This window comes from Papaver somniferum, chromosome 2 (genome assembly GCF_003573695.1).
Source record: "Papaver somniferum cultivar HN1 chromosome 2, ASM357369v1, whole genome shotgun sequence".
Classification (NCBI taxonomy): domain Eukaryota; kingdom Viridiplantae; phylum Streptophyta; class Magnoliopsida; order Ranunculales; family Papaveraceae; genus Papaver; species Papaver somniferum.
The window spans coordinates 45,376,471-45,388,950 of NC_039359.1; the positions used below are offsets into that span (position 1 = coordinate 45,376,471).

Genomic DNA, 12,480 nt, shown 5'->3' on the forward strand with positions numbered 1-12,480 from the left:
CCTTATCTTCACCGACTTGAGATTAGAGAATCCAGTTATAAATAGGTCATCTATTTTTCAAGCTACGATCATCTTTCTCATAACCTCTCAGAGCAATAACTTGTTCTCTGATCTCTCTCTTCATCTGCTGCGCTCCCTAAGACCAGCCATAATCCTTCTTCCCTGTGACTGAAGCAGCATTTGAACGGCCACTGTGCGTGGTTTAGGCGAAGACTGTTCGTGCTCAACCTCCCGTAACTCACTTTCAGAAACCCTAGAATCCCTCTTTTAATCTCTCTCAGATTTTAGGTAACTACAGTTATATTACGTTACGTTTCAATTACAAACAGGACAATATAGATAATACAAGATTTACAATCGAAACTAAAAGAAACGAGATAAGAAAATTGTATTAAACTTAAATAATGGTCACACGTCTTATTACGACTGTACGAGAAGGCAAATTGATTCCGCTGATTTTTTTCTACTTGACCTTTCAACTAAACATGCATTGCTGCTTCCCATGGTACCAAAACTTTGATGTCTCACCGTCTATCCATCTATATGCCATCTATACTCTCAATCTCAGCTCTCCATTTCCTCAAACTACGTATGACCGGTATTAAAAAGTTGATAATCATAATCCACCCTTAGATGCAGTGAGCCTTTTAGAATATACCACAATTTGATGTTCTCATTGATGGTAGACAGAAAGCTTGTAAACTAAGTCAAAATTGTGGTGGACACAGAGTTGGTGGTCTTCATGTGGAATCAATTTTAGTAGAAAATGAAAAAAATCTTGTTTCCTATCCAAATCTCAATTTTTGTTTTGTACCAAGAAGTTGATTTTGAGTTTGTGAAATCAATTGTGGAAGGATTTTCTAGTGTTTGATAGATATAGTTAAAGTTGATGATGGGTCATCATAATAATAACCAGTCTTCTTCATCTTCTTCTCTGGGGAGTAAAGCTGTACACTTTGTTTCTGATCTTACTACAGTTCTTCTGAATCCCATATCTGATAAACCACTGAAACATCATGTAAGTTTCTGAATTTAAGGTTTTGGGGTTTCTTTATTTTCTTGTTTGATTATGTTATGTTGGCTCATGGGTGTAAATTATTGGGGTTTATTTTGTATCACCTTTGTTTAGAAACCCTAATGAATAAATAAGGAATCACTGAGAGTTATTATTGTCATGTATCGGACATTGCATGAGGCCTCGTGACTTTGGGTGTCTTGTACTTTGGTAGGGCAAATACCACCTTGTGCCTGCATTTATAGGGCCTGGCTGTGTTGAATGTGATCAATTGTGAGTGCCAGCGTGTGTATATAGTAGGCTGGTGTCTATCAGTTTATGTATGCTATCCTTTTCAGAGAATTACATTGTTTTTGCATCTTTTTGTGCAATAGATTGAAAATTGACCCGTACTTGATAACCTAGACACAAACGTAGACAAATGATTGATTGTCTGATATGCATAACTGGATTTTGTATATTCTGTTTACTTTAAGCAGTTGAGATACTCTATAGTTTGAGTGTAGTAATTTTTAGCCAAGTATTGGGGATCTTAAAATTTGAGGGTTAGTTATCCTGAATGTCTTTGTTATACACAGTTCCTGAGGATCTTAGTAGTTTTTCTTGAGGTGTGGGGTAAAATTGGAATTTTAATCTGCACACAAATATGAATTTGCTGATGTTTGTGGCGTACGTTTCTAATATTATATGCTGTTTCATTTTTAGAAGGAGGCAACAGGAAATAGAATTCAGCAGGAGTTAAGTTCAGAAGATGAATCCGGCGTTACAATTGATGGACCTGATACATCTTCTTTTTCTGCATTCTTGTACTCACTACTGTCTCCTGAATCTGGGAGTACTCGAGACATGGAGGAACATTTGCAGAAGCATGCAGAAATAGTAGAGTCATCAAATGATTCAGGAACAAAGAAAACTGGTAGTGGAAAAAAAACTTTATTTGCAAGGAGCAAGCAGTCGCTTGGGAGAGCTCTATACCAGGCAGTGAGGATCAATGGGTTCAGAAGTCAAGGGGCTGATCAAAGTCTTGATTGTAACATAAAGAGTTATGGCGAGAGTGATTCAAAACTTGGTAACATTGAGTTAGGGCTTATGAACAGTCAAAGTGAAAATGATTCGCAGGTCAATCTCCCTGACATGTCAGAACCATCACTACTTCTTTCAGAGAATGCTCGTAAGTCTCTCTATGTTTCACTTCCTGCTCTAGCTCAAGGTAGGAAGTGGGTGCTACTCTACAGGTATGAGTCACATCATTCATCCTTTACATACTGAAATGTCGAGATGAGCCCCAAAGCTGTCGCTTACCTTCTTTTTGTATTGCCTATATCTTCATGCAGTACCTTCAGGCATGGAATATCTCTTTCCACCCTGTATAGAAGAAGCATGATTTGCCCCGGTTTTACTCTGCTGGTCTCTCTCTGTCTTTCTCTCTGAATCAAGAAGACAGTAAAGATTTATTCTGACTTCTAACATGGAATAGTATTCTTCCCGTAGGTTGTTGGTGATCAGAGAGGCGCAAGATTTGGCGGCTTGATCGAGGCCCCACTGAAACCAACCAATAAGAGAAAGTATCAGGTACCATGAGCACGCCGTAGTTCATTTTTTGCTTGTTTGGGTCCTTTACAAAATATTTTTCTCTGTTTCTTAGTATGAAAAGTCTATTGTAAACAGGGGACGAACAACACATTTGTTTTCACAAACACTTCAGGGTCTCCAGTTGTGTATCGCGCTACAGGTATAAATGATCAGGCACTAAATATTTACGCTTCTTGGAAACCACTCAATGTCTAAAATTGCAAATATAGTAGCATGCGATTAGATACCATACTGATAAAAAGGAAAAGGATCACTGTTACCTTCTAAAGTTTCTGCCATACTACAACCTACTCATTCGTGCTAGGCCGTCATTATGATACTGCTGCTCTTCATTAAAACTCTGAAGATCCAGTCAACTCTGTAACCAACCGATAAGCATATTATGTTGAATACCTAAGTTAAATCCTTACTTTCATAAGGATTTCTGGACGTGCCTAGAATAAATGAACATTGGTTGTATTTCTTGTGATAAGCAAACATTGGAAGATGGTCTAAGTTTGAGGAATTAATATGCAGGTGCAAATCGCTATTTTACTTTGTGCTCGACTGACTTCTTAGCATTAGGAGGGGGCGGACATTTTGCGCTCTATCTGGATGGAGATCTGTGAGATTCATTTAGCCCATCCCTTGATACTCATTTGCATGCTTTCTTTTCCCCAAACTTGGTTAAGTAATTTATTTTGTCTTCCTTTTCTTATTATTTCACTCCTCCATTTAAAGGCTGAGTGGGTCAAGTGCAATTTCTGAAACTTTTGGGAACCCTTGTCTGGCATACACCGAAGAATTTGAAATAAAGGAAGTAGAGGTACAAATTAAACCCTTGATTATTTGACGAAGTTAATGTATGTTGTATTTCGGGTTCTAAAAGTTCTGTTCCACCTCCTCAACCAAAACTTGCTACTTGTCTTGTCCAGCTGTGGGGTTTTGCATATGGTTCCCAGTATGAAGAGGCCGTGGCTTACTCAAGGTCAGAAGCACCTGGGATTTGCAGATGGTGATTTTTGTTACTTCTCTGGAGAATAACTGCGATTGTACTCCCTGTTTGGAAGATCATCTCGATCAATCAAACTAGTGTGCTGCACTGATAACTTGTATGAATGATGTCCAAACCAACCAATACCACTTGCAAATGTTGTACATATTTTAAGTTTTTTTACCTCAACTTCTAATCAATAGTTCCATGTAAATGATCATGCTAATTTTGGCCTGTAAATGCAATAAACTTTTAGTGATGCTCATTTATTGTTCTGTTTCCTTGGCACAATTAAAAGATGGGCATTCATATATGTACTGTGAAAATTGCAACTGACTGTACTCAAATTGCTGCAATAAGTTACCCAGAATCTCAGATATGGTTGAAATTGAGTGATTTTTTTGTTGAATTTGGTGCTGACGGATTGGGGTTTTGACGAGTTTCGAACTCAAGTCACAGGTAACTGCAATAATGACATCGACCGAGACCTAAAGGCACAAAAACCGTAATAAGCATATCTTGCTAAGTGGAGCAGCTCCATTTTTTCTTTCGTTGTTAATTGAACCAGGATCTAGTAATGGAAAGGCAAACTTTTCTCAAGGTAAGCGAGATAGTACAAATGGGCTATGGAACCTGTATTATGAGAAAAATTAGGTTTAAGGGGTGTGCAACAGACTGACGGTTGCGGATTAGGGATCACCCGCAACCAAACCGTCAAAGTTACGGATTTGAGAAATTGCGGATTTGAGAAATTCAACCGTGACCGGCCCAATCACCTGCAGATTTGACATCCGCGGATCAACGGATGATATAGGCCGGATATGGATTAACCGCGGATTTAGTCCAAATGATCCCTTGCCTTCTTTCTTCCTGCTTTTGTTTAGAATTTTTCAGCTTTCTTCTAACCCTTTCTTTGGATTTGCATAAGCACAGTTCGTGCTTCAACGTCGTTATACATTTATCATATTTCAAGTTGTGAAACCCATTTACCAAGATGCTCTGTGGCTTCAGCTAATAATCTCAAGCTCCTTCAGAATGACGATGACACATCCATTTACTAAATGTCTTGGTTTCCAGGAACTGCAAGTACCGAAGTACATCATAACGTGCTAATTTGTTAATGATAATAATGGTGTGGAAGGTGGGAGAGACATGATTGAGTTCTTAGTGGTGAACCTTAGTAATTGGGTGTGTGCTGTCAATAAGTCCCCCCACACCCGAAGGAGTAAAGACCCTAACAAAGAAAAGCATAAGCTCAGGTACATTTTTTAAGTCTTTCGTTATCTGTTAGTCACCAGGCTCTCGTTAAAAATACATCAGTGCTCGAGCTTAGACTAGCTATTACTATTTCTATTAATTTCTTTTATTACCCTGCGGTGCAGATAAATTTGCGTTGCGGATTTAAGAATTCACCCGTGACCGATCCATAGATTCTTATAGATTGATTTTCACCCGTAATTTTACGGACGGTTGCGGATGAAATCCGCGGTTCCAGATTGTATGTACACCCGTTTAAGAGACCCATGGCAAGTTGCCTACCCTTGTCATGGGCTGGCTCGGCGCCTGATTTGAATTTTTTCACCGACTTTTGTCTAATACCACATTTTGGTATCAAGGTATATCCAATTAAAATATTCAGAATCAGGAGGCACACGGTCGGAGAACGAAGAATAGTGTGTTGAGACTTAAAACTTAATATTCATCAGATATATTTATTAGAGATTTAAATCCCGATGATCATAGATATTGTGACTAACTTGGAAAACTCCGATTCAGAACCCACCAAAACTCGTGAATATTAGACTTGAGAATCGGTAAAATTGGAGTCGGTGAGGAATTGTAGATCGCCTCAGCAGACTTGTGAGTAGCGAGCACGTAGGGATGGCTATTTGCTTACCCAAACCCATTTCCGTGGGTACCCGCCCCTATTGGGTAGGATTTTACGCGTACAAACGGGATTGGGGTTGGGTATGGATAATACCCGAAATTAGTGAAGCGGGATGGGACGGGGATGGGATTCTAGGTCCCCGCCCCGTACGTTCCCATTTTAGGATTTTATATTTGTATTAATTATTTATATTATATTTAAACTAAGATATTATATTATAAAAGAAAAGGTAAAAGTATAAGATATCATTAATTATTTATATTATATTTAAACTAAGAAATTATATTATATTATATTATAAAAGAAAAGAAAAGGTAAAAGTATAAGATATCATTAATTATTTATATTATATTTAAACTAAAAAATTATATTATATTATATTATATAATTATTGTATTGATTATATTATATTATTTAAGCTTTCTTTATTATATATATTATATTACTTTATGTGTATATTACACAGTGATCCCAAAATGACAAACTATATCCACACGAGGTGAATCCGAACAGTCTGAACACCATGTCGAGACAATTCCAAGTTCTCCAATGGATGATGACCATGATGAAACTGCCGAGGCAAACATTACAGGTGATTGTGATAATGCCGAAGGTGAAATTGCTATAGTTTCAGGGAAGAAAAGATCCATAGTGTGGAACCACTTTGAAAAGAAAAAGATAAAAGTGGAAGACAAAGAAGTTTGCAAATATTGTCATAAACCATTAGGAGGAAAAAGCACAAATGGGACTAAGCATCTACACGCACACATGAAAAGATGTCCTCGACGTAAACAACAAGACATAAGACAATCAATAATCACTCCGAGTAAAAAAAGTGACGGAAGAAGTCAGCTTAACACGTACAGTTTTGATCAATCGTTCGCTAGGAAGGAACTTGCTTATATGATAATCATACACGAGTATCCGCTTTCCATCTTTGAACATGCCGGATTTAGACGATATTCAAATGTGCTTCAACCGTTGTTTAAGGTGGTATCTCGGAGCACAATTAAAAGGGATATCCTTAAAATCTATGATGAAGAAAAAACTAAAACAATGGAGGTGCTACAAAAACATCAAGGTAAAATTGCGTTGACTACTGATATGTGGACTAGTAAGCAAAAGAAATGATACATGGTTATTACGGCTCATTTCATCGATGAATCGTGGATCTTGCAAAGCCGAATTATCAGGTACGCGTATTCATTTAATGATTTCAGGCATTAGATATGCACGTCATAAATGAAAAATCACTACCATTAATTTTGTTACTGATTAATTACTAGTTGCTACGTATTACGGTCTAATCAACCATCTGAATTTTATTCTGTATTAGGTTTATGTATGTGCCATGTCCGCACACGGCTGAAGTCCTGTCAGCCGCATTGATGGAGTGTCTGCTATACTGGAATATCGATGGTAAAGTATCCACTCTTACTGTAGATAATTTTTCCACTAATGATCTTATGATCCAACTTCTCCTAGAAAAATTATCAAGTAACTTACTGTCGGGTGGAGATATTTTTCATATGCGTTGTTGTGCACACATATTAGCTCTTATAGTCAAGAAAGGATTAGAGGGGGTCAAAGGAGCAATCGAGTTGATTCGTAATAGTGTTGCTTACTGGAAAGCAACACCAAAACGAGTTGAGAAATTTTAAGAGGCCGCCCATCAACTAAATATTTCGAGTATAAATAAGTTAGTTCTTGATTGTGAGACAAGATGGAACTCAACATACCTGATGCTTAATACTGCTATTAAGTATCAGAAGGTTTTTGCTCGACTAAAGCAACGTGAGCCACAGTATGATTGTTTGCCAGATGATGAAGATTGGTTGTTGGCAAAGGAAATGTGCGACAAACTTAAGATATTTTATACCTTCACAGAGAAGTTTTCCGGAGTAAAATATCCTACCACCAACCTTTTCTTTCCAAGTTTTTGTGATATTAGATTGTCACTAAATGAGTGGAAAAAATCTAAAGTTGGTGTGATTAAGGAAATGGCATATGAAATAATAGAGAAGTTTGAAGAGTATTGGTTTGTGATCAATGGAGTAATGGCCGTAGCAATTATGTTACGTCCAAGGTTTAAGATGAAATTGATTGAGTTTTATTTTCCACAAATTTATGGTCAAGCTTTTTCAAAAATCGAAATTGATCGAGTACGCGATTTATGCGTTGATTTGGCGACGGAGTATGAATTGAAAGTAAAATTTGCTGAAACATCTGTTAGCCAAAATGATTTGTCTTTCACTTCAGAGATGCATGGTTTTAACGATGACGTAGATCCTTTGGAAAATTTTGATATGTTTGTCTCTAATACTGCTCCTACTAGTACTGTTAAGTCAGAATTAACCAATTACTTAGAAGAAGATCTTTTACCTAGGATTGGTAATTTTGACATACTAGCATGGTGGAAGACAAATGGGATTAAATATCCAGTTTTGCAGTGTATGGCTAGAGATATTTTACCGATTCCAGTTTCAACGGTAGCTTCCGAATCAGCTTTTAGTACCGGAGGTAGATTTGTGAGTGTCCAACGTAATAGACTTCATCCAAAAACGTTGGAAGCTTTGATGTGCGCTCAAGACTGGCTATGGGATATGCTGAATGGTAATGAAATTCTCTTTTTATTGAAATATTTTTTTTTTACATTTAATACATCATTATGGTTATATGATACACTTTCTTATTTTGGCTAGGTGGATCAAAATTCGATGGTGAAACATTTTGGGAAGAAACTGAAGCAGTCGATGAGGTGATCAACATGGAGGAAGATACTTGATAAGAAATAATTAAGAACTAAAATGAGTGATGCTCATTTATAGACCAATTTGTTTTTCTTTGCTTGTTTTACGATGAATTTATGAGTTTGAAATTTTAAATTATTATTATTATTATTGGTTGAACTTAGGTATTGATTATTAAATTAAAGCATCATATTTGAGCTTAATATTATGGGTAACCCGTAAAAAACCCGCCCCGTACGGGTATTTCCCATACCCGCCCCGTCCCAGATCAAGCGGGTAATGGGGAGGGTGTGATTTTTTTTTAACGGGGCAGTGACTGGGATACAAGATCCCCGCCCCATACCCTCCCCATGACCATCCCTACGAGCACGAGCTTGGAAATTGGCCTAAAGAGCAATTTTAACTACTTTGATTGACCGTCAACCAAATTTTAATTATTTTCTTTTATATTTTTGTTTTATTGAACGATCACTTGTTTTTTATTTTTAACGTATAAGAAAAGAAGAAATCATAGCCTATCAATCAAAATCCATTGATCTTTAGAATCTTCAGCATTATAATAACCGAAGTATCATTTCTTCACAAAGGTGCTGCACCTTGAGGTCCTAATTGCCATGGTTCTTTAATATTAGAAAGCGATTGTGAGGAATTTCCTTTTCTTTTTGGTAAGATTCAAAAAATTATGATGATTAAAATTATTAAAATAATTATGTGATTAAATAATAATAATTGTCATAGGTAAACGAAATTCAGATTAAACCAAAATATCTTACTCTTCACAAAAAGTAGGTTCTTCATCGGTAACTTGTAATTTTCGAGATTATATGGTCAAATAATAATAATTAATTCATGTGGATGAGTCCAAATTTGCACCACCCCTAATCTACCGGGGTGCACATTCTGGCTTAAATCATTGGTTCAAATATGCTATGGTGGTTTTCATATTCCCGATTTTCATTCTAATTCTTTTTATCCTAAAATTAAAAATTGTAAACCTTTTCTTTTCTCTCTTTTTTTTTTTTTGATAAACTAAAAATTTATTGATTAATTGGGTGAGAAGTTACAGTGTCTTGCAAGGAGACTACAAATTTTAGCAGAGAAATTATTTGAACAATTCATATTTGTAGTTGTTTCTCGAACAATTTTTGCAAATGCACCAGCTACTTGATTGTCATTCTGACTAAAAAGTAAAATTACAATAAGTACTTTATTTCCTTCGGCATGTTCCTGTTTTCCCATTGAATAAGTAGCATGTTATCTGTGATTGACTGGATAACCAGTTTTGCATCAGCTTCTATGTGAATTTTTGTAAGTTGTTTCTCCCTAGCCCACGCCAAAGCTTCACGTATATCCATGCATTCACCAATCTCCGGTCTCAAAACTCCATCCGCATAGAATCCGTTGATTCCTTCACAGGTATTTGTATGAGAACGTAATACAATGCTAGTACCAAGTGTATTAGTCTCATGATCAAAAGATGCATCTATATTAAATTTTAATACATTTTACATGGGAGGTTTCCATTGTGATATCATATGATTTTTTAAGTTATGTGAATTCATGTCAGAATACTGCATATGGGAATGTAGATGAAGATGGATTTATGCAACTATAAGGGATAAATGTAACTCCCTGAAAGACCACATCGCATCTATCTTTCTAAATTATCTTGGTACTATCATCAGTGTATATAGACATTTTCATCATTACTGCTGCCGTTACTTGTAAACCAACTATCCACCCATTCAGATACATTGTTGCATCTGCTTTGCACCTCATCAATGTCAATATTAACTGTCTTCCAAACAGCTTTGGCATGTCTACAATGAAACAACAAATGTTCTATGGTTTCTTAACTATTACCACAGATTGCACAATGTTTTTCAATGTTGTCATTATAGAGAGCAAGCTTGTACCTAGTTGGATGTAGCTCACGTATGTATTTTCATGCAAAGAGTTTAATCCTATGAGCAGTATTGCATTTCCAAAATGTTTTCCAAACTCTAGGTCGAAATATTCTACCATTCACCTATTCTTTTGAGTCACTCATAGTGAGTTTTTTGTAGGCACTTTTGACCGAGAATTTCCCATATTTGGCCGGCATCCAAATCATAATGTCATCTTTAGATGTATCAAGAAATAAAGATCTTCACAGTATTTTGAATTTCCAGGAAGACTTTTTTTTTTCCTTTTTTTTTCCTTTTTTTTTTCACCAATATTTGAACTTCCAATAACGCTAAAACAAATAGTTGAAAATCATCAAATTTGTTTGCGAAGTTGGATTTATGGTATTGATTAAGATGATAAATAATCAGATATATAACCCATGGTTATGATAATCATATGTATAAGCCACAATCTCCTGAATGATACTTTGGTTTTTGAAAATAGACAATCTTTTGAATGATAATCAGATATATAGGAAACGATAACCCCATAATTAATCTCAATTGGATCACAACTAATATATATATATATATATATATATATATATATATATATATATATATATATATATACTTTGGCGACTGTATTTTCTTCCTAATTAATCTCGATTGGATCTTTAATTCTTGAATGATTTTAAGTTTAAGATTAATCTTTAAGGTACCTTAATTTTCATCGTGTCTTCTCGGAACATGAATTATATCTTGAACATGCTTAATCTTAACATAACGACAAACTGATAAAAGCGCGATCAAGTTTCCTTATCTTGTTTTTCGTTTGTTAAGTAACAACTATTATACAGAGAGGGGAAAAATCGGTTTCAAAGTTTTTTTTTTAAGTAAACCAGGAATATAAAGACCAGTATCGTACATCTGGATCAATGAGATCGGCCGGAACCCCGGTAAATTAGGGGTACACAAAATTGGACTTTATGTGAAAGAACCATGTTTTTAATAATAAAATAGATTAAATTGTTACAGAAATAACAACTACTCAATTAAAACTGTTGGATTGCAGGGATAGGTCTAGCACCATACGCAGTCTCGGCATTCAAATACAAGATATTGTTTATATTACTGATATCTATCAACTGGAGAGTTTGGAATTGAAAAAGCGGGGGTCTAATAACCACACCCAATATTTCGCTTAGCAATCTTTATGGACAACTCCAATATAATTCCAAGAGAATCAACTAGACATAGAGACTCAATCAATGGAAATATATCCAAGAGTTGTATCTCTATTTCTCAATTCAATCCGCAATCAAACAAATAGGAATTTGCGAGCTCGATTGAATATGATAAATAACTTGGACGATATCAAAAACCAATATCCAAGTGTCAATCAATTCAATCAACGACCCAAAGACCGGATACCAAGAACTGATTGAAAAAAACGCACAACCTGTGATATTTCTATTATATAAAAAAATATAATGCGGAAAAGAATAACACAGACACCAGAAATTTTGTTAACGAGGAAACCGCAAATGCAGAAAAACCCCGGGACCTAATCCATATTTGAACACCACTGTATTAAGCCGCTACAGACACTAGCCTACTCCAAGTTAACTGATGACTGAAATGTAGTTGACCCCTAACTAATATCACACTGATCAAGGTACAGTTGCGCACCTTACGTCTCTGAATCCCAGCAGGACTCTACGCACTTGATTACCTTAGATGATCTCACCCACAACTAAGAGTTGCTATGATCCAAAGTCGAAGACTTGATAAACCAATTTATCTCATACAGAAAAGTCTATTGAATAGATAAATTTGTCTCCCACAGATAAACCTATGAGTTTTGTTCCGTATTTTGATAAATCAAGGTGAACATGAACCAATTGATATACCAGACTTATATTCCCGAAAAATATCCTAGAAATATCAATCACCTCACAATAATCTTAATCGTATAGTAGTGAAACAAGATATTGTGGAATCACAAATGATGAGACGAAGATGTTTGTGACTACTTTTTATTTTGCCTATCGGAGATTAAATCTCGAGTAAATCTTAGAGAAGATAGTACTCAATCACGATAGAAAACAACAAGATTAGAACACGCAACTATATAGAAAATAGTTGGGTCTGGCTTCACAATCCCAATGAAGTCTTTAAGTCGTTAACCTACAGGGTTTCGTGAAAAACCTATGGTTAAAGGAGAATCGACTCTAGTCGCAACTAGTATCACACATGAGGTGTGGGAATTAGGTTTCCCAGTTGCTAGAGTTCTCCTTTATATAGTCTTCAAATCAGGGTTTGCAATCAATGCTACCTTGGTAACAAAGAATTCCCGTTAGATGAAAACCTTA

General features: G+C 35.8%; 2 protein-coding genes across 3 annotated transcripts; both read left to right on the forward strand.

Annotated features, from left to right (window-relative positions):
• The first annotated feature begins 683 nt into the window (after positions 1-683).
• Positions 684-3,859, forward strand: LOC113347524. Of its 2 annotated transcripts, none has more exons than XM_026591204.1 (8): positions 684-1,018; positions 1,724-2,250; positions 2,350-2,422; positions 2,507-2,587; positions 2,684-2,747; positions 3,125-3,212; positions 3,329-3,413; positions 3,523-3,859. In XM_026591204.1, the coding sequence occupies exons 1-8, from the start codon at positions 890-892 to the stop codon at positions 3,604-3,606; spliced, it is 1,131 nt and encodes a 376-aa protein (XP_026446989.1). In that variant the 5' UTR covers positions 684-889; the 3' UTR covers positions 3,607-3,859. The 2 variants fall into 2 exon arrangements, with proteins under 2 accessions (XP_026446989.1, XP_026446988.1); XM_026591203.1 differs by having other exon boundaries at positions 688-1,018; positions 1,721-2,250.
• A 3,352-nt stretch (positions 3,860-7,211) lies between these two features.
• On the forward strand, positions 7,212-7,930 carry LOC113350910 (zinc finger BED domain-containing protein RICESLEEPER 1-like). Its single transcript, XM_026595013.1, has 2 exons — positions 7,212-7,860; positions 7,920-7,930. Exons 1-2 carry the CDS (start codon positions 7,212-7,214, stop codon positions 7,928-7,930), a joined length of 660 nt encoding a protein of 219 aa, XP_026450798.1.
• Positions 7,931-12,480: the final 4,550 nt, after the last annotated feature.